We start from the raw sequence: 22,538 nt of genomic DNA on the forward strand, positions 1-22,538 counted from the left end.
ATTACAATGGTCTGTTTTAGCTTGAGAAAAGATGTGTCTGTGTGGGAGAGCTGCAATGTGTTTACACTCAGCCTACCAGTGGACTCTCCAAGAGTAATAAACACTGAAGATCATAGACAACATGTTGTCTGTCTTAGTTTTCTAACGCTGTCAGAAGCTGACAAGAGCGAGCCTCGGCCTTTGAGCAATGAAAACGTATATGAGCCATCGGGATCTGTAAGCAATTTAACAGACTATAGATCTCATACAGTAGATGGATGAAATACTGCTCGTGTATAGTTTGTCTGTCGAAAGCATCAGTGGCAGTCAGGTTTTTATTAGTTTCTAGGCTCATAATGTTATAAAATAGGTATGTGTGAGCAAATAGCAATGACTAAAGGAAAAAACTAATGGCTGGCTGGCAGCAAGTCGCAAATCTGAAGAAATTAACATCTCAGGAGAAGACAAGTAGGCATCAGGTGTCACTTCTTTGTAAGAAAGTCCAACACTAGCTTTTAGGAAAGCTGTCCCTGAACAGTCTCTGTGCTATTCAGGACAGCTGAGTACACTGAGTTTCTGAGTAAGCTCTGCCAACTGCCATCCAACCAGAAAGAAAGACGGAAATTGATATTGTGAGCCTGGTAATGTAAGCCCACTGTTCGGCTTAACCTTGTGATGCAACTGCAGTGTAGTACAACTCAGCATTACAACCTGAAGTCTCCAAAAAGTCTTTGCGAAGGAGCAGCGGGATTTGTTGCAGAGCCGTTTATGAATAGATAAGCGTACTGGAAAAAAACTGGCAGCTGAGTGTAAAGAGTCTCGCCTTTTCTGCGGCTCTTCCTCTGAAACATGATGATGAAAAATATTGGAAAATGTAGTCAAAAATCCTTCTCGGAAAATTTGAGATACATGTAACATTTTGGTCCACACAGAAACATGTCTCTGAGTTGTTTTGGCAGTCATATGGACCTGCGTGTCGGCAGGCCAGCAGAGAGTTGTGGCTGCTGATTGCAGAAAATACATGCAGGTGGTGGGCTTGAGTGTTCGCAGCACTTTAGACTGTTTGTGAAAATCTGAAATAAATGAAGATATTCACTTTAATACCATCTCTGGGGGAAAAAAAGCCCCTGTAATTCGTAAGAAAACAGTTATTTCAACACACGCACTTCTTCTTTTTTTCACCTAAAAACTCAGAATTTCTTTTTTCAGTTAATCTTTCTAGGATTTAAAAAGCATGGCCCAGAAGTACACCTGCTTTTCTTTTCCTGCTCATCTTCTGGTTCATATCGCGGTCATTGTTTGAAGACGCACCAAGTGAACTTGTCTTCTTCAAAAGCAGGAAAGGCAGAGAAATTGAAGCGTGCAGTGGACACGGGGAGGACAGACGAGAGACAGGCTAAAGCAAGGAGAACGGAAAGGACCGATAACTCATGCGGACATGCCGTATATATGTCATACGCGTACACCACCTCTCACCGCCGCGCAGAGAATTATATGCGCATTCATTCGCATAGCACACATACCGAGAGAGCTCTGTGAGAGAAAGGAGACTGATAGATTGAGGTGAGGATTAAAGTGTTTAGCCAAAAGAAGATGAGCTCTGAGGAGGTTTAGTCTCCTGGAGCACATGTGTTTTTCATTACCGCAGCTCAGACCTGTCCTCTGAGCTGTCAGAGACTGGAAGCATCTGCATGTGAATATGCATGACTATGATTGTATGTAAATATGTTTATCATCTTCATATGTGCGCAATTACGAGAGTGACCGCATGTGTGCGCGCCGACACAAACGCACACAAATACCGAATGTGTATTCTGACATCGCTTTGGAGGCATTCGGCATCCCTTTCAGCACATAACAGACACACTTGTTTATGCAGGAAAAATGTGAATTATGGACTTTTCTCTATTCTTACTCAACTATCTTTCCTCTTAGTCCGTTTAATCTGCCCTCCACTGTCTCTCTGCGTCAAGCGTTCAAGATCTTGGAAAATAAACTGTCTGCAACGGAAACTTTCTGATATCACCCCCACACTGGACTCAGCCCACCCAATATGCACACATATGACAACACATATGGCACTTGCAATGCGAACAAATAAGCCGTGTTGGCTTATTTGTTCGCATTGCAAGTGCCTGTTGTCTCCCAAACAATTTTTCTTGGATTACGTCACCAGTTGTTGATGTCCTCGCGAATTCATCTCAAGAATTACATTTATATTGGATTAAAGCTTGATAAGAAGCTCTTTATTAGTTTTCATTGGTGCCTAATCAGTCAGGCGTTCCACACATCACTGTTTCTAACTTTGGTATTTCCCCGCATGCAATTATAAAGTACTTTCTCTCTGCTTTAGTAATATCTCCTCAGGCCCTCACTGGCCAGTTTTGTATTTTGTTTGCACGGTTATTTTCCTGGGAACGTTACTACCGATGCATCTTGTCCGTCTCCGCTTTGTTGGTTGAGCAACTGTCCCATGACGATACTTCTCACAACCTCTTCTGACACTCCCTTTGCCAGCAGGTCGGCAACGTGCAACTGTACTTGTCCATCTGGCTGCACAGCCAAAGCGTTATTTATGTAGTGATAGAGAAATTTCTTTCTGTTGTTTTAGTAAGAGCTTATGAAGACAGGGTGAAGTCTGTGAGAGCCGAGGGCCTGTTTAGTAGATTTGTTTAAGAGTAAGCGCTGTTGCTGTGGGTTGGGTTTGAAGAATTTAAAGGGCCATTAAGAGGAGATTATTTGTTTGGAAAGTTTACTGTATGCATTCCAGTCTTGGTGGGTATAAAGGATCATGCATCACACGGCATCATCAAAAGAGTGGCGGGTGATTGATACATACACAGCTCACGTCTATGCTCAGGTCTGATGCAGGGCCTTAAAAATGTTGTGACGCAACATGTGTCATTTTAAAATAAGTCACTGCAAAAGTGTTCTGGTGCTGATGTCTTGTCCTCCCAGTGCAGGTTTGCTCATTCATTAAAATGCTCCTAATTTCAAATAATGGGAGTCACAGAAATTATCTCACCCCTGTGAAATGACGCTCTTGGATTTCTCAATCAGGCCCAGTGCCGGGCTTGAGTAACCTGGGATGATAAATGGGTTCTGAATGACTTCAGCTTTGGCCCTTGAGGCTTCGTAGGTATCCTAACGCATTAGTTCATGCAGCAATGCCTCTGCATATTTGTAATGTGCTATTTAGTAAACAGCTTTCCCACCGTCAGTGACAGTTTATCTTCCTTTGCTTGCTTTCCTTTGTAGAGTATCCCATACAGTTTGTCATAATGAAATGCCTCTCGTGGCTGAGCGGTGATAGCAGCCTTTTTCATAACGACAGAGGAACTTGAAAAATGCTTTTAAGGCCGACTCGAGGAATCCATCGTCAATGTTTTAATTTGCATGTTATGAGCTGAGCCGACCTGTTGAGCACTAGCCTCCCCTCTCGGCCCTCTGTTGTCAGAAAAGCATTCAGTGGAATGGCAGTTAGATGCATATGTGGACCATCTGGGAGAGGAAACGCACTTGGCCAACTTTACATACCATGGCCACAGGCCGCATTTGTTGACTGATTTTCTTACACCATGCATAATTTGCACAATTGAACCTCCCTGCACATGGAACCCACTGATCACAAATGAGCAGGGGTTTTTTCCCCTAAAACTTCATTCTCCCCCAGCACATGTACTCCGTGCTTTGCTGCTCGATCTAATGCCTGTGGTTTGTTTCTGCCTTGTCTACATGTCTTTACAGTACATTCTGTGAGTGTGTGTGTGTGTGTGTGTGTGTGTGTGTGTGTGTGTGTGTGTGCCAAGCTACAAAATGAGCAATGGTATGAGCTCTGAGTTAGAGATACTCTTCAGACATATTCAGGGGCTTAGTGTTGGCAGAGCAACTGTGACATTCCTTTAGAAGTGGATAAAAAGGAGAAGAGCAGAGCCTCTCCACTCACACACAAACAAGGAAGCAGGAGACATGTCAGGTCAACTTGAAAGCCTATAGCATAGCGTGTTCTGCTCTATATGGCTCTAGTATAAACAATTACATCAGAGGCTCGGTGGATATTGTGTAATGCGTGGAGTCGAAAATTAACATGGTGTAAATTAAGACATGGGAATAATGGTCTTTTGGACAGATGTGCTTGAAATAATGCGTGTTTGCAGAGGTGAGAGGCTTGAAAAGACTCGGGCTGGTGGGTTCAGACTGCCGCAGACGTCAGTGGGCATGGCAGCCTGGTTTGGCACAGCGGTGCTGCTTTAAATCCAAAGAAAGTGTAATGGTGACTTTTACAGTTGCCTTTAATTTGAAGCCGTTCGCAAGAGTTGCTCAGCGCCTCACAGACGATGTATGTGTTCTGATGCCCAAGTGTGTGGGTTTGTGAGGCTCTCCAAAGATACCCAAAGTTTTTCTTGCACTGTAGGTGCCCACCGCCAAATATCCCCTTTTAATTTTTTAGTATGATGCAAAGCTCCCTTATAAAAGTGAATAATTGCCACTCATACCAACTTACTGACACCTAACACTGATCTCAACCTGGATGGTGTGAGAGTGTGCTTGCACATGGCAACAGCAAGCATAGATGTCAGAGAACAAGACAATAACAAGACCTTTTCCCTGTTTGTCTGTAGGATTTTTGACAGTTTTGCACTTGGGGTCATTTGGCAGGATCAGGCTTTGGGACCTCTCATTGATCGTGTCAATGACTCCATGGAAAAGGAAAAGCAAAAACAATATAAGGCTTCCCGCCAAAGTTGGCAAGCTCACATCAGCCAGCGAGGGAAAGACTTTGTGTGTAGCGGTGTGACTGTGTAAATACTTAATTAGTGCAACATGTGACTCGTCCTGCCTCTCACAGCACCGCATGTCCGTGACTGACAGCACAACCAAATCTTGAGGTGACCAAGAGCAGGGGAGGTCAAAATGGAGGGAGGGGGGAAGAAGAGGAAGCAAGGGGGGAGCTTCAGTGTGTCCACATGTCTCACGCGATCTGGAATCACCGTCGCACGTCACGTGACTCTTGCTTCCATTCAGCTTGTCCTGCGTCACCTTGTAAGAATGCAACTTATCCACCAACTTGGAAGCAAAACTGTGTGATAATTTGATACTGATAAAAATCTGCTGTCATGACAGTGAAGGACAAAATGATGGGCTTAACTTTCAAAGTGAAAATTTATATGGGACCACAGCTGAACTGCAGAATCTGCCTGTCAGTCACAGTAAAGCACTGAGTCTCCTGGGCTCTTGAAGAGGAAGTTTATCTTCATGAAGATTTTCCATCACATTACAGAAAATTACAGCATTTGTATTATGCTGTAGCGCGTCTTTGTGCTTCTTGCAGCTACTCTACTCTTCACGTTTGTTTAATTAGCCATTTTTTGCATACCAGCACCGGCTTCCAAGTCAGATAACAGTATTAAAGATATGTATGAGTTACAGTACAATAACCTCCCCTTGTGAATTAACCACTTGTTCTTATGAAGCTTCTGTGATTAAATATGACCTGAAACCAAGAATACAATGAGAAACAAGTCCCAAAAATTTCCTGGACATTCCAGAGCTCCAGCTCCGAAGTCTGCTCTCCTCGCGTCTGCCGTCAGTTACAGTGGATCTCTGCCATGGAATTCTTTGCTCTCTTAAATTAAACCTTTCACCAGACCCAGCTGGTTCACAAAGCAGAGAGGGAGAGAGAATGAGAGGGGAGAAAGGGGGAGGAAAATGGAGGGGATGGAAAGGAGCGAGCAAATATTTCTCTCGCTTCTCATGTTTGGCTTTCTCCATTTGCTGCTATTAACACCTCATGTCTGGTCCGCACAAGCCCTTAGACACCAACTGGAGAGGAAAGAGTGAGAGGAAAGAGACAAGGATGGTTAAACCGACAGAGGAACGGTAACAGAAAAAGACTGTGCGCCGAAAATATTGTTTTGACGAATGTCTCTTATATTCCTCTGGTCCCGAAACAGAGAATTACCTTACCTAACCCCAACGGAGAATGAGCAAGACGTTTCAGTGCAGAGATTGAAACCAGATATTTCTGTTCACACTGGCTCACATCCATCACTTGTTCTGGACTTGTGTTTGAGAACATGACTGGTGACTGAAAGTACTAGCCACACTGTCTGGCCAGTTTTAATCCAGCGTAAGTCTTCGGTTTAAATAGCTATCTGCAGGAGGCATGGCTGCCTGTCCTTCGTCACGTTTTCATTCCATTGAAAAACAAGATTCCCTCTTCTTTGCCGGAGAAGCTTTAAACTCATGTACCCGCAGTGAAATCATTTTTAAACAAGCGACGGCAAATTAATCACCCACCATTGCTAGGCAATGCTCAATTATTCATAACCGCAGCACAGCAGATTTCACCTCAACAACCTGTTTGTGCACTTGCCACTTCACAGCTCAGAGCCAGGGGTCTTTTCTTAATGGAAACTGGCTAGTAAACAGTTTTTCTGTCACATTTCTTTTTTTCAAGGTATCTAAATGGAGGAAACTTTGATGCACTGCTGTGCCGCATCACTTACCTTCCAGTTTACTTGGCCCCCAGTCCTCCCTCCAGTGTAGTATTGGGTTTCTGTGCCGTTTAGAGCACAGGCCTCCTTTGGGTTCTTTTGTCTAAGGTCCAAATGCAATTGGGGTTTCAAGTGGTCTCTCGAGCTTTTTATTACGACTCGAGAGTCACTGAGAAAATTCGGAGCTGTATTAATGTACAGAAGTCCTTCAGCTTGACAGTAATCAGCCAAATATTTGGAGCGGCACCAAAGAAAAATGATGATTTGATATCAGGGTAACGGTGCAGGCTTTCCAAGTGTGCAGACCATGACAGCAATGGTGTGGACTCCCGCTAATGCGTGAGCTAAGTTGGGTCTATTTGTGTGAGCTGACATGCTGTAATAGTAGTAGTCCAACAAAAGCCTGCTTGTTTGGACTCACAAGATGGTGTAAATATAGCTAAACAGAGGGCTTTTGTACAAAACTCAACCCTCCATCTCCCAAAGACACAATCAGTGGATGAATGCCAAACTGACAAAAGTCCAGATTTTGTTAGCGTGTCCTCTCCCTTTGAGCTCAAACATACACAACCTCCAGGGTAGCTTTTTTAAAACTGTAAAGCATTGAATTTTCCTACGCTCCAGTGATGTCAGAATTACAGAAAACGAAGTGTTCCTTCTTTTCTTTCTTCTCTAAACTTTGCCTCTGCCCAAGGCCTGCACTCATAGCCTCTCGCTTACACACACACACACACACACACACACACACACACACACACACACACACACACACACACACACACACACACAGAAGTATTCTGTGTGTCTGGATTGTGTCTCATGATCTCAATCAGACAGTTGACCTGGCAGATGCTGGACAACCTTTAAAACCGCTGCCAGGTTGGGCTGTGCATGTGCGAGCACAGGTGGGCCAGATGATGGATGAATAAGCTAAAAACCTCCAGGGTCCTACCTGTCTTCACTCTCTTCAAGTCTTTGGTCCACACTAACATGCAAAAGCCTCCTCTTGCTGTAATCTCACACCTACAAACATGCCTCAGATTGGCCAGTGAGACAGTCCAGTGCACTTAGTGTAAAGGAACACATCAAACCAGACCTGTAACGCTTCCATTTTTATGCCAGTTCTTTAACATTTCTGGTGTGCATTGCTCACTGATAAGCTCGAGACAAATAATTCCTCGTGTCAGCCGAAAACACATTGGGGAAAAGGAAAGCCCAGGATCAGAGAGATTTATATAAGAATTGATTACTTCGAGGTGTGGCTGGGGATGGTTGAGCAATCGAGGGGAATCAAGCTGAAAGCGTTGAAGGAGATGAATTATCACAAGGACGCTCAGCTTAGCCTTTGGACTCATATTGCATGCTAAGTCTAGTTGCCAAACCCTTTGCAAGGCCGATGCCCACATTTGTTTTGACTCAGTCATGAAACTTTACTCTCCACCTTCCCCCCTGTCTCTCGCCGCACATTTCCCACCCTTTGTCAGTATCATTACCTGCACCCCGCGGCTTGCTGGACCGACATCAGACCTCCCGCCCTCCACTCCGAATCTCGCCTTCTCTCCCCCTCCCCCTCCCTCAACTCATTTCCCATGCTTACTCGTTCTCACCCCGAGATTATTTTTTGGCATACAAGCGTTGATGAAAATAAATTCCTTGGTCGACTAGCCCATTGGCAGCATCCAAATTTCTTCTGGTTTCGAAAACCTGTTTGTCTCTGATAAAAGAATTTGGTTAACTCACAGCTTCTTTTAATTCAACTCTGTGAAATACAGCTCTGACATTAATGTTCCTAACATGTTTTAAAACATCCATTCCCATATGTTAACGCCAAGTAATAGGCATTTATCACTTTGGCAGTTGTCTGGAGATACTTAAGTTCAACATAATGCATCTAGATGTGAATAAAATTACACCATCTTGAGGGTTTTTTTTCTTCTTCTTCTTTCTGTCTAAATTATAGCATGTTTTGTATCTTAAGAAATCTAACATATAAAGTTAAGCAGGGATTTTATAATCTATTAAATTACCCTTTTCCCCAATGATTTAAAGCCACTAAATTCAAGCAATCTAAACCTTTGTCTGACTGTACTTTCCAGTGTTGAATTTTCTAAATATGCTTTCTTAAGAGTCAGAGCTGAGGCAAAGCAGAATCTGTTTTCTGGAGTTTTTTTAATACTAATCTAGTCTCTTATGATCAATAGGCAGGTGGCGAGCATTTTTTCTTTTGCTCTTTCCCCACGTTCTTCTCACATTGTTTGTTCCTGTCAGCTCGCAGGGATATGGCTTTATTCATGTGTCAAGTGAAGCCAAAAAGATTAGTTTGGGGATTTAGGGGCTCAAAAAGTGCAGACTGCTCCATCCAGTGTTTAGAATTAAACATAACCAGATAGGGAACCAATTTTTTTTTATGGTATTTCTCTCATGCGTTTTAGCCAGTTGGGGTCAGCTTTATCCCATGTACCCAAAGTGAAGTCCTTGGCTCTAAAAACATACATACAAGTGTTTTCAATCAGATTTAATTGGGCACACATGACATTATATCTTATGCCATGACATTTATTTTTTTTACTGTATGGTGCGCTTTACTCACAGGTCTTGGAAAATGTTTGAGTGATGGCTTATTTTTCTTTAGGAGTAACTACTGCTGGGTAAACCACATCTAACTCATTATAGCCACATTGAAAGAAAACTGTGTGCTTTTCTTTAATTTGCTATCATCTACACACTTCAGTCCGTTTGTGAACTGTCACTTTTGTATCATCCAGGATATGGAAATCTAGGAGGTGGCGGCCTGGGGCCTGGAGGCTATGGAGGAGGTGAGCTGAAACTAGAACAGCTATGTGTATGTTAAACACAGGGGCAAAAACTCACTAACCTTTAACCTTTTGTGTCGCTTAGGTGGATACGGGGGCTACGGGGGCTACTATCCGGGAGCTGGATCAAAGGCTGCTAAAAGCGGTAAAATGCAGGGCAGAAAATGTCTTTGTCGAAATGTAACATCGGCGGCTAATAAAAGAGTGATGGCATCAGCGAACAATTTGTCCTTGATTTCTCATTGAGTGCAGTGAAAACTGGAGGTTCATCAGATATGATTATGGGATATTGGCTGTTGGAACGAGACACCGTTTATGTTTCAATTACTTGTTTTGATTACTGAAGTGATATTATGCTTCTTTTGAAATTCAGTCCTGATATCTGAGGTCTAAAAATGGCTCAGGACTTTAAGGTCTGAAGTAACTTCCAGGATTACAGTGAAACATTCCTGCAGAGGTGGAATGAGCTTGTCTGCCATGTGAAAGCTTGTTGTTAAACAGAAACATTGACAGAAACATAACATTTTATGTTAAATCTGTTTTGGTTTGGATAATTGTAAACTGACATTACCGATGTCACTGTAATCTGTTAGGTTCTGTCCACTAAACAAAAAAACAACACACATTCACAGATGAGGCTCCTGCATGGATCTGAAGTGCATCTGAAATTCTGGTTGTCCTGCTCACAGGTGCAGGAGGCAAGCTCACGTTTTGGCCCGTTGACAGACTACTGTACAGACCAGACTGACACTGACTGAAGCGTTTTGAACTCTGAAAGATCTGCATGCTCAAATGTTAGGAGAAAGCCAAAGTGAATGTTTCACATTAATGGTAACTCGGCATGGAAACACAGTTTGGCAAACATGCGTACATGTTTAGCATGTACTTGCAAACCTTAGACAGTGTGAACCTCAGCAGAGCCTGGCCTGACCTGAGAGTCTGTGCTGTATTCAGACACATGATTTGCCTTAAATTAGTACGGCTGATTAAAAATGAACTCAAGAGGGCTCAATCATGGCCAAGACTTGACTATGGCACAGAGCCTACCGTTAAGTATTGATTGGCAATGGCAAAAATCAGTCCGTAGAATCTGTCTGTATTTTTTTCATGACACTGAAAATAACAGGTCCTTCCTCTGAAAGAGCACAGATAAAACAAAACATTCCCTTGCCAGAGTTTGCCTCACCAGTTCCCCCAGAATGCATACTTACAGGCAGTGCGCAATGTCTGTCCAATAAAGTGTGTGGACTTTAAGATAAAAAAAAAATTAACCAAATAAACCATTGTGTTTTATCCAGCTGCCAAGCTCCCTTGCAAGTGAAGCTGACAGCTCATTTCCTGCAGGAGGGGTTAGCCAGCGAAATGAGGCATGGCAAGGGAAATTGATGAAGTGAGGAAAATGCCATGCATGCTGGCTGCTGTTTCTGATTAAAGCAAAAGTCAAAAGCCATGTTGCTTTTGGTCACGGGGGTGATGATAAACTGCAAGGCCCAGATTAGCTGCTCTCATTACCGCTGACCAGCAAGCGGACCTGCCACAAGCCACAAAGCGACTCATTGCTCATCTTTAGTGGCACAGGGCCCTCTAGTGGTGTTGGGATGTACAACTTTACAGTGGTACAAAGCATCTTATTGGTGTCAAAGACTAACGCTGAACTGAATGTGACTTCAAATGTATGTTTATGTCTGCATATGAACAGGGGTTGGAGGAGGAGGAGGTCCTGGAGTCACTGGAACTGGACCTGGACTGCCTGGTGGAGGCAAGGCACACACCTCATATCATTTTCCACCTTTTCTAATTTTTTTCATTTTATTTTAGCTCCGATTTCTCTTTCATGACGAGTAAAATTGAAAACCAGTCTTACTTTTGTTAGGTACTCACTAGAATAGATTGTATATAGTACATTTTCTAATATATAATAGTAAGAAAGAAAGGAGTCAGCTGTGTGAAGGGGCAGAAATCCCAGTTTGGCCAGGATGTGTGTGTTCTGGACACTGTGTCTTTTTCACACTCCTTTCTTTAAGCAAAATAATATTATGGCTTCTTTTCTTTGTTTTTTTTTCAGCACCTGTTATTCCTCAGACCGGCCTTCCTGGAGGTGGTGGCGCAGGAAAAAAAGCTGCCAAAGTGCCAGGTTTTGTAGACTCAACAATAAACTCAGAGTGAAGACAGACAGGATGCAGCCCACCAGGCAGTGCAGCCACATCAAAAATATTTTCCAACAAAACATATGAATCTGCAAAAAAAAACCCAGAAAAGCTTATATAGACAATAGTGTGCAAAAGTCTTGCGTTACCACTCGTTTCTTTATATTTTGCTAATAAAATGTGAAACATGCGCAGTAATTTATTTAAACATGTCCAAACATACTTGAAAATACAGGATATAGCGTAAAAACACAGAGAGCTCGAAAGTCTGTTGTGCTATGTCCAGCTTTATACTTTGGCACAGCCTGAACTCTTAGTCAAAATTTCTTGTAATTTCTTGTAATTTAAAAGTAACCTTCAGAAATAGTTCTGAAGGACATTCAGAGCTCTCCTCTGGATGTTGGCTCGCTTTTGTTCCATTCTCTGTCAAGATGATCTCACACTGTTTAAATAATGTTGAGGTTTGGGCTCTGAGAAGCCAATCCATGACTGATAATACTTCATTATTTGTTTTTCTGTTCACATATGCTTCTCCTGCCTTAGCAGTGATTTGGGGATCACTGTCATGAAGCCAAATGAAGCCATTCCCAGTCAGACATTTTCCAGATGGTATTGCACAGTGGATCAAAATCAGACTCTTCTGCTTTGATAATTTCATAAGGTTTAACAAGATTCCCAACCCCACTGGCTGAAAAGCAGCTCCAAACTTGTGTTCTCCTGACCTGAACCAAAAATGTCTTATTTTGAATTATTACTCCATATAAGACCAGCCCAGTTCTTGTGTAGTTTAGCATACGTCAGTCTTTTCTCAGTAAACATCATATCTCAAAAGATGTCACCAGACATGACTTCCAGTTCATGCTGTTCATCTGCTGTAGATAAAGTTTTAGGTCTGCTGGTTCTTTTTTTGTCTTTTTTGTCTTTGTCTTCCACTTGTCCAGTTTCCTCATTTTTTTAAGGACACACAGCACACCATGCTGACATATGCCAAGTTTTCAGTTAGTAACTCTTTGAGAATCACTTAGTTGCTGTAAAAATACAAGTTGTGTTGTCTTTAGAAATTTGTTTTTACAAATTCAGCTAAAGAAATGGGAACGTATTAACTGTTTCTGTGACGGGTGATAGTAACAAAGTCCCTAAAGATACACTTTAAAATTGATTGTTTGCTACACACTGCACTGATTCATTCATTGAATTAAGGACTTCTTTATGCTTGGGCGGTTCATAGGTGATTAGGTGCTTTAAAAAACAAAAAACATTCCTCTGAAAACAGTCAGGTGCAAGACGTGAACTGAAAATGAAAGACAGAGAAGTATTCCCTGCTTTAAAAAAATAACAAGTAAGCACCTTAGAAGCAAAATATCGTATAAAGACCTGATGGGAGGCTCAAGACTTTTGCACAGTGTTGTATACAGTATATTTAATTAAGTTATAGAGGTGAATTCAATTTGTATCAACCAGGCAAAGGCTCAATGTGTAAGCATTTTCCGCTTCCCATTTGGCTTCTTTTTCTTTTTGTGGTTTTCGGACATCTAAATGTTCACCGTCAACACTGCTGTTGATCCCTCACATATATTTAAACATGGGTGTCTTCTCATTGGCTGTGGCAGGTGTGGGTGTACCTGGCCTTTATCAAGGTGGACTGGTGCCTGGACAAGGTTTGACTCTTTCATATATTAATCTGGGGAACTTTTACTCCTTTGTTAGTTTCACCATGCAGACTGTCAGTCATTTAAAGATAACTGCAGGAATGTCTGGTTTCTTCTGGCTTCTTCAGGGTTTGGTGGACGTGGAGTTCTGCCTGGAGTGCCCACTGGGTCTCAACTCAATCCCAAATCAAGTAAGTTCAAGTTTTTACTGATGGGTGTCAGCTGATTTATTTTCAGTTTTATTTCATTGCCAGTGAATCCCAAAAATAGTAAATATCAGCTCTACAAAGGCTTACACTACAGTCAATCATTCACAGACAATATTTGTAGAGTTCCCAGTGTAAGACATACTAAACAAATGTAGATGAATAAGTAAAAGTGCTGGTGTGGGTCCAGAGAGTAATGCCGTAGCACTGTTATGCATGGTTTCAGTGTGCTTTGCTTCGTCGCTGCAGCTCTGTTTAATACTCACATGGAAAAAATCTTCATGTGTCTCACTGGAATATCTCATTTTTCTTATGTAGTTGCAGGAGGAGGAGGAGGAGGACAGCAAGGTAACTTTATCAATGATTGTTTGTTATTATACAAGTAAATATTTCTGCTATTATCTAACCAAGATTTAAATGTTTTTCTTCTTCACAGGTGTCCGTGGGTATGGGGGACCAATGCAGCCAGGAGTGTTCCATGGATACCCCCTCAAATCACCCAAAGTGCAAGGTGTGACATGAAATTATTCAGTGTTTGCATTAATTCTTCTACAGGCATGTGGCATAATATATAATTTTGTGGTTTAAACCCTGCTAATGTTAAATAACTTTAACATCAGCAGGATTATTATTATCATTTTGCAGACTACAGTCTTACTTATCTTATACTTAACTGTACTCTAAGATTTTTTGTGGCAGGTTTAGCACTGTGTTATTCTAATGAGAGAAGAGTGTATTTGGGGTCTCAGACAGATTGCTTTTGTTTTGTTCGTCTTTCTGAAACCGAACCTTTGTGTTCAGGAGCTCGAAAAAGTTGTTTCTGTTCATCTGGACGTAGCGTTTTCAGTTTGAGAAAGGCACTGATGAGTGAAGAAACATTTCTCCCACTGAAAACACTACGATCAGGAGAAACAGAATCAACCTTTTGGGTTGATTGTGTTCACCTGAACGTAGCGTTTGCATATGATGATGTGCGCACATATAAAATAATTCCAGCCTCTGTTTTTCACTCTTTCTCTCTTTAGGTGCCTATGGAGCAAAAACTGCAGGTGGAAAACCTACGTATGGTAAAAATACGTTTATTCTTTGAAGTTAACATCTCTGAAGTTTGGTTTCAGTGGAAATTCACCATTTAGTGATCGGCCTTGTATCCATGCATCAGGTTATGGCGGCTTTAATGTTGCACCTGGACTGCCAGGAGTGCAAGGTGGCCCTGGGTCGAAGCCAGGATATCCTGTTGGAACTGGTAAAAGTTTTCACAATTTGTTTCCCTACGAGATGTGGATTAGAGATATAGAATTCACTTTTTTCCTTTTTTTGCAGGAGTGGGACTTGGGGTCATTTCACCTGGTCAGGGTAAACCTGTTCAGTGTAGTAGTTTACCATACTGATTGAAGTAAATGCTTCCTGTAAAATCAGTATGTCTGCATGTAACTGAACTTTCTGCATTCTGCTCCATGTTTAGGTGGTACTGGAGGCTTTGGAGCTGGTGGTGGTGGCTTTGGTGGCACTGGTGGGCTGTATCCAGGCCAGGTGTCAGGAGGTACGACATCTAGCCCTTGGCAAGAAAGCAAATGCACACCAGCACACATGCAGAAAAAAGTCACACAGCAGTCAAATGAACTGTAAGGTGATGGTAAAAGTAAAGATGCATTTGCAGGCCAATGCCCTGAAATGGAAAAAATAATATTCGTGGGTTAGCTCCATATGATCATCTTTAACACTTTCATGCATGAATTATGACAACCTCAATCAGGATTTTCTCTTAAATATTTGTATTCATCTTTAGGCATGAAAAAAGATTTTTGAACTTAATTTTTTTAAAACATGTACTTTTACAAAGAGTTTGTTACATGTCGACTTAGGTGAACAACAGACATTTTGACTTATGAATTTGACACACGAATAAATAATACACACTGTGTAAAAACTGTGAAGACATATTTTTTATAAAAAGATGAAAATATAACAACATATATATATATATATAACATAATATGGACTGACACATAAGTGTCCAATGTGCAAGTGTGCCATCAACACTGACACAAATACAAGAAAACAGCCTTTGAATAGCTGTCCACTATAGTGACCACTATGCATGAAAGGGTTAACTAACTAGCACAAATATTTCACACCATACCTTACACCTTGTTTTATTTTGTGCTTTTTAAAAAAAAAAAAAAAATGTTCTTCATTTACTCAACTTTTATCATATGACTCACTATCGTTATGTTGACGACAGGATATGGAGCTGCTAAGGCTGCCAAATATGGTGAGAATGTTTATGTTTTTCCTTATCTGGAAAAAAAAATACTTTTAATCATTTTTCATACTTTTTTAATGTATTTTTTCAGTAGAGTGAGAAAAATATAACTTAACTAATATAAAATTATGTTACATTACATGGAAAAATTATTTACATGGACAAATTACACATATGCTTATGTCAGGAGTTCCAGGAGGTGTACCTGGGGGAGTTCCAGGAGGTGTACCTGGGGGAGTTCCAGGAGGTGTACCTGGGGGAGTACCAGGAGGTGTACCTGGGGGAGTTCCAGGAGGTGTACCTGGGGGAGTACCAGGAGGTGCACCGATTGGAAGAATTCCAGCGGTTGGTGGATATTCACCAGCAGCAAAAGCTGCTAAATATGGTATGCTTTATTATTTGTGGAACTGTTACAAAGAAAACTAACTAATGACATTTTCAGTGGAATAACAGAAAAATTCTTCAAAAAAATTTCTGTCTCACTGACTTCTAAGACCATGATTTTCAATCTACATTTATCACCAAATTGAAGGAAAAAATGATGGCAAAATATTTGTGGGGTGGGACCTGGCTCAAGTAGAAACATGGAGACAAATAGGGACAAATGGAGGGGGAGTGGGAGAAAATAGATCAATGGAAAAATAGAAATAAGGGGACAAGCACAAATAGGAGAATACTATCCTTTTAGCAAAGCTGAAAGCTGCTAAATTTCGTATGCTTTATTAATTGAATTTTACTATTTATTTTGTGAACTTTTTAAACATTATATCAAACTGTAACCTGTAAATGTACTTCTTTTTTTTAAAAGTGCATAATTTTTTTTCTATTTAAATTAGGAACGGGAGGACAAATAGGCACAGGAGGACAAATAGGCACAGGAGGGCAACTAGGAACAGGGCAACTTGGAACAGGAGGGCAACTAGGCACAGGAGGAGGATATTATCCTGCAAGCAAAGCTGCCAAATACGGTATTATTAATAATTGTTTTAATTTTTATTGTGAATTTCCGACATCATGCCAAATTTGTAACTTCTAAAGGCACTTATATTTTGTCTTTTTTTTTTCTTTTTTTTTCCAATTTAACCGCATGTGGGACAGGGGGACAACTTGGAACGGGGCAACTTGGAACGGGGCAACTTGGAACGGGACAACTAGGAACAGGACAACTAGGAACTGGAGGAGGATATTATCCTGCAAGCAAAGCTGCTAAATACGGTATTCTTAATAATTGTGTTAATTTTTATTGTTAATTTTTTAACATCATGCCAAAAATTTAACTTCTAAAGGTATTAAAAATGTGTTGTTGTTGTTTTTTTCAATTTAACTGCATGTGGGACAGGAGGGCAACTTGGAACGGGACAACTTGGAACGGGACAACTTGGAACGGGACAACTTGGAACAGGACACCTAGGAACAGGGCAACTAGGAACTGGAGGAGGATATTATCCTGCAAGCAAAGCTGCTAAATACGGTATTATTAATAATTGTGTTAATTTTTATTGTTAATTTTTTTAACATCATGCCAAAATTTTAACTTCTAAAGGTATTTAAAATGTGTCTTTTTTCAATTTAACTGCATGTGGGACAGGAGGGCAACTAGGAACAGGAGGGCAACTAGGAACAGGAGGGCAACTTGGAACAGGAGGGCAACTTGGAACAGGAGGGCAACTTGGAACAGGAGGGCAACTTGGAACAGGGGGAGGATATTATCCTGCAAGCAAAGCTGCCAAATACGGTATTCTTAATAATTGTGTTAATTTTTATTGTGAACACTTTTAACATCATGCCAAAGCTGTAACTTCTAAAGGTATTTTATAATGTGGTGGGGTTTTTGTTTTTTTTTTCAATTTAACTGCATGTGGAACAGGAGGGCAACTTGGAACAGGGGGACAACTTGGAACAGGAGGGCAACTTGGAACAGGGGGACAACTTGGAACAGGAGGGCAACTTGGAACAGGGGGACAACTTGGAACAGGAGGGCAACTTGGAACAGGAGGGCAACTTGGAACAGGAGGAGCATATTATGCTGCAAGCAAAGCTGCCAAATACGGTATGCTCTTAACTGTATTATTGTCTGCATGTTTTTAGCCCATCGGGTCGAAGGATTCCCAGTTCTAGCAACAATGATTTTGCCGTTTCATGTACAGTTTTCTAGTGTCACAAGAATCACTGGTCCTCCTAGAGTATTGGTCAACAAAACAAGTTTGAATTGATTGTTTCTGAGCCTCCTTACTTCTCACTGGATTTTAATTCTCTTTGGTTTGTGCAGTATAGCCAACCAATGATAACAAAACTGACATCTTGTTTTAACATTATCTCAAGCAGTATTTTAAAAAAAAAGCTACTTATGTCTTCAAAAGTAAATATTTTGTCTCTATTTAACCCCTCGGGCAACAACTCCATCAAATATTGCCAATATAACTTCAATCTGAACAAAAAGGCAAATAAGAAAGCAAATAACAGCTATACAATAACGAGTGACTGACAGAGATGTTACTGAACCATCTTTAAAAGTTCTCAAATACAACTCAGAAAATTCATGATTTACGATATTAAGTGAAGGAGTAGCAAGACTGAGAAAAAAATGTTAGTGACCAAGAGGCTGCGGTTGGAGGGAGTTTACCATTTAAGCCACTTTAAAAGTATTTTCCAGCTTCTGATGGCTGTTTGGAAGCCTCAGACTCCACCACAGTCTGGTCCAAGTGATACATTTGGATTTGGGGTTTTTTTAACCTCTTTGAAACTGAGACTTTTTTTCCATTTTGGGAAAAGTTTCTTTAATTAATAATTAATTTTATAATTTTTAATTTAACAATGCATAGTTTATTTATCTTTAACAATACAGTTTTAGTCCACAACAAAAACAATTATTAGTAAGACCCTTTTCCGCTGGGAAGTGACATGGCGGTCCTGCCATTTCCTTCGGATTTTCTCCTCTCTCCGTTCACGTTTGACCTCATCTAGCATCTGCTCCTCTTCCTGGAAAAAAGATAGAAAGAAAAACACCTCCCTCGCCCAGCCTTGATTATTAATATCATCTAACAATTTGTCGTGGAAGTTTCCATTTAATAAAGCCTGCAGAGAAACGGTGAGCGGTGGCTGACAACCTTTGATCAAAAAAGAACAGAAACCCAGGCTTGGTGAGAGAAGCCATCCTCGCTGACGGTTGGCAGAGTCGCTCCCTGAAGCCAGCAGGGCCCTGAGTTTAAATACCATCATATCATTTAAATGAAAAAAAGAAAAACAATTCCAGACCAAATAATTATATTTTTCCTTAAAGGTCAAGGTGGTGGAGGGTTTATTCCAGGTGTTCGTGGAGGTGGTGGAGGATTTTTACCAGGATATGGTTGTAAGCATGCCACGTGGACATAATATTTTTAGAATATTCAAGGATTCAATTATATTTTTCAATCTTATTCACTTTGTCCTGATAATCTTGCCTTTTGTCCTTACTTTGGTGCAGCTTTGGCAGCCAAACCTCCTAAATATGGTGAGACTTTGATATTTACAGTTTGATACCTCATAATATTTGCCAAACGTATTCCACCTGTACAAGTCTATCAACATATTAATACATAAATCCAGTGATACAGTTTTAAAGGTTGTGCCTTTAATGCAATATTGGATTTATTTTGGTTTGTTAAAGCTGTGCTGACACATTTTATAGGAGTGCCAGGAGCAGGCCTAGGAGGAGGGGTTGTCCCAGGAGGAGGAGGGGTTGTCCCAGGAGGAGGAGGGGTTGTCCCAGGTGGAGCAGGACAGGTAGTCCCTGGTGGTGGATTGGGTGGTAAGTCGCTAAAGGTTTGGGGTTTTTTTTTAAAGAACTTCTTCTCTGTCATTTGTGATAATTCAGCAGCAAACTTTGTTTGGTTTCTTACAGGTTTTGGAGGTGGTGCTGGAGTCAAACCACCAAAGTATGGTAAGGCTTTTGTTTTGATTACACTCTAGAATAATATGGTGAAAATAACACCAATGCAATATGGAGAGAAATACTAAACTGTATTAGCAGCAGTACGTGGATCACACTCCCCTGCTGCAAAAACTTCTAAATAAGGAGGCAGAAATAAGTATAAAACTGCATAAATCCTGCACGTTGAGAAATATTTCCTCGGGCATGAATGTATTCTCACTCATTAATCTAACTTCACTTTAGATTTTAATACTTGAACTAATTGTACCACCTGCACTAATGTAGGAGTTCCTGGAGGAGTCGGAACAGGGCTAGGACCTGGAGGAGCTCCTATTGGAGGATCAGGAGTTGCAGGTGGACCGTACTCCCCCGCCGCAAAAGCTGCTAAATACGGTAAGGTGAAACGACCACACAAGCATATAAGTGCTGCAAAATATTGGACACATTTCCTTGATGATTCTGAGAGAAAGAGTACAGTTTTCTGTCACTTCAAGCATTTTTCACTTAATCGTTTCTATAAATTTTTATATTGTCTTAGTTGCAAATTAATGATGCAGCTGGTTCTGGTTCTTTTAATTAGGAGTTGGAACTGGAGGTCTACCTGGAGGTACTGCATGAAAACACCAAACAGCCATTGAGTGTGATTATAGAATTCAAGTAACATCAAACAATGTCATGATATGAGTATTAATGACAATGTGTTTTACACAGGATTTCCAGTTGGAGCAAAAGCACCAAAATACAGTAAGGAGAACCTCAAAACTAATATAAAAAGCTACATTGTTTTATAATAAAGATGCAAAGATGCAGAAGTTGGTTAAAAGATAAAATAGCAAATCACAGCCAATTACAGTCAACTGGAGTAAAGCTTTATCCACCAATGACATCAGGTATCAGGGTCCATGTCATGATGGGAAACAAGTTAGGGTTCTGGCAAATTATAGACAGAATTTAGATGAATTTAAAATGTTGTATCATTGCAGTAGTTCCAGGAGTGACTCCATACACACCTGTCAGTTTTCCAAATGGCTCTGTTGTACCTGGTCAATTAGTTCCTGGAAAACCAGGTAAAGCTTAGAGTACAGCTTCTTGTTTGTTTTTTTGTTTGTTTGTTTGCACCTTTTCATAGTTGTAAATTTTAAATGATCCATTATTGCTTCCACAGCAAAGGATGTCAGTGGAACTCCTCAGCCAGGTACGGTGAAATGTCTGATTACATACTGTATGAAAGGAGGATTTGTCTTCCACAGTTAGAGTATTTCTATAATACAGCAAATGTAAAAAGTTAACAGCAAACTGAAGAGACTTGTGGATTTTCATTTTTAAGCCTCAGAAGCTTATTGAGAGCTTCAGCACACTGCTTGCACGACTTTAGCAATAAAACACGCACACGGCTCACCTTGCACGACATTTTTTTATTGTTTTTAACAGTTGCTCTCTACTTTGTGGTAAACGTATTTGCCCCTTCACTCCTTTTCTGCCTACACAATTTCCCGGTTTTAATAATATTGCTACAAGCCGTTGACCACCTCCAGCTTTACAGCCTCCAAGCTGTGGCAGTGCTTTGGTCCACTTCACAGCTTCTGCCTTTTCTCGTGGCCGTGGAATTCACGCTGGATCAAACTGGTACTTGTCATCTTTTTGGCAGAGCCCACTGATATTGCCACAACTGGCAAGACCCCAGAGGTCCCAGATCCCAGTAAGACTCGGTTTGCTTGAAGTCTTTGACCATAAATTAAAATATAAGGCATTTATTTGATGTTTGCAGTTGTAGTTGAGTTTTGATCTAATATATATATTTATCTATTCAGTATTTGAGAATGTGATTTTTTTTTTTTAACTTCATTTCATCACTGCATACAAAAACATCATTTTTATGATTTCACATTTAATTAAAGTCCTTGAGATGATTTGGACCCTTTTTGCTTCTGTCTTGATAATTATGTCTATTTATTTAAATCAAATTATTACATCAAGAAATTATGCCTTATGAGAGTATTTATAATTTATACAAAGCTAAATTAAATTTTCCAAGATTTAGAGAGTTCACTTTCTCAAATACTGTTTGGAAATACTATAGAAATGTCTCATGAGCATGCATTAGCTGTAGTAAGTAGCACTCCACTTCTTTTTGGGACTGTAAAGAATGGGAACCAATTACCTTTTTTACAGTATTATATATATACTCTGCTAAAGGGAAGCAGCATTATGTACTCTGTCAAATACGTGAGAGAGCTGTCTCACATATAGTGCCTGGACACTGTGCTTCACAAAGTCCTGAAAGAAAAGTCATTTTAAAGCAGACCTATTATGCTTGCTTCAAGCTCCAGAGTTTTGTTCTTGGACTATATAGAGTAGTTTTGAATCATAGCTCAAAATTATTCTTTGTTACCTTATTTAAGCATTAGTGCACCTCAGTTTTAGCTATTCTTCCTTTAAGCCAACCTTCTTCTGATTGGCTGCCCCTCACTAAAAGAAGACTTCACCAGCAGGTGTGTGGAGCTTCTCTGCAGACAGCCAGAGCTGCGTGTCTGATATGATGTCCCTCTTTGACATCATACAGATCCACGAGTAGGAAAACTGCCTGAAACTGAGTATTTAGAGCACAATGAAGGCTTTTGGTTCACGTGGATTATTTAGTTTTATAGGGATTAAGACTTTATGTTTAATATATCCAACAGTATTCACATCACCAAAATAAATAAGTGAACACATAAAAATAAAAAGAACAGCAGCATAATAGGTCCACTTTAACCTGTCTTGCCTCTTCAACTTCCTGTTAGTGTTGCATAATTTGCGGCTGCTATTTTTTTTCTTTCTCTAGCATTTACTCAACTTGTGCACTCCTTTACTTTTTACCTCACAGCTTGCTGTGCTTGATGCATTGCTTTCATTATAGCGTCATTACTGCAATTTGTGTACTATTAACTGCATTAGTCCTTTAGAGGGAACGGGTAGATTAATGGGTAGCGATCTTTTCTGTTTTAATTCCTCATATTCTCCACAGAGGTTTGTTTAGGAACATGACTACTTGTGCACATAGTTTGACAGACAGCTTTTTGTGATATTTA

General features: G+C 40.6%; 1 protein-coding gene across 11 annotated transcripts in view; it reads left to right on the plus strand.

Annotated features, from left to right (window-relative positions):
* elna (elastin a) overlaps nt 1-22,538 on the plus strand; it is a 53,765-nt gene that overhangs the window by 18,516 nt on the left and 12,711 nt on the right. Inside the window, exons 6-34 of one of the 11 annotated variants that reach the window (XM_084950557.1) lie at nt 9,242-9,292; nt 9,375-9,434; nt 10,989-11,048; nt 11,355-11,423; nt 13,047-13,094; nt 13,214-13,276; nt 13,610-13,639; nt 13,728-13,802; nt 14,317-14,358; nt 14,454-14,537; nt 14,615-14,647; nt 14,757-14,834; nt 15,537-15,566; nt 15,745-15,942; nt 16,394-16,525; nt 16,656-16,772; nt 16,897-17,028; nt 17,164-17,292; nt 17,425-17,607; nt 18,838-18,906; nt 19,021-19,047; nt 19,225-19,344; nt 19,438-19,476; nt 19,753-19,860; nt 20,048-20,074; nt 20,179-20,211; nt 20,451-20,534; nt 20,633-20,662; nt 21,116-21,168. In XM_084950557.1, the coding sequence (XP_084806683.1) occupies nt 9,242-9,292; nt 9,375-9,434; nt 10,989-11,048; nt 11,355-11,423; nt 13,047-13,094; nt 13,214-13,276; nt 13,610-13,639; nt 13,728-13,802; nt 14,317-14,358; nt 14,454-14,537; nt 14,615-14,647; nt 14,757-14,834; nt 15,537-15,566; nt 15,745-15,942; nt 16,394-16,525; nt 16,656-16,772; nt 16,897-17,028; nt 17,164-17,292; nt 17,425-17,607; nt 18,838-18,906; nt 19,021-19,047; nt 19,225-19,344; nt 19,438-19,476; nt 19,753-19,860; nt 20,048-20,074; nt 20,179-20,211; nt 20,451-20,534; nt 20,633-20,662; nt 21,116-21,168 (2,204 nt within the window). Of the gene's footprint in view, nt 1-9,241; nt 9,293-9,374; nt 9,435-10,988; nt 11,049-11,354; nt 11,424-13,046; nt 13,095-13,213; nt 13,277-13,609; nt 13,640-13,727; nt 13,803-14,316; nt 14,359-14,453; nt 14,538-14,614; nt 14,648-14,756; nt 14,835-15,536; nt 15,567-15,744; nt 15,943-16,393; nt 16,526-16,655; nt 16,773-16,896; nt 17,029-17,145; nt 17,293-17,424; nt 17,608-18,837; nt 18,907-19,020; nt 19,048-19,224; nt 19,345-19,437; nt 19,477-19,752; nt 19,861-20,047; nt 20,075-20,178; nt 20,212-20,450; nt 20,535-20,632; nt 20,665-21,115; nt 21,169-22,538 lie in introns of all 11 variants that reach the window. The other 10 variants (XM_084950559.1, XM_084950555.1, XM_084950554.1 and 7 more) reach the window with 10 other exon arrangements.

The sequence above is a fragment of the Perissodus microlepis genome, chromosome 14, assembly GCF_051167445.1.
Source record: "Perissodus microlepis isolate ML-2025 ecotype Zambia chromosome 14, ASM5116744v1, whole genome shotgun sequence".
In the NCBI taxonomy this organism is placed as follows: domain Eukaryota; kingdom Metazoa; phylum Chordata; class Actinopteri; order Cichliformes; family Cichlidae; genus Perissodus; species Perissodus microlepis.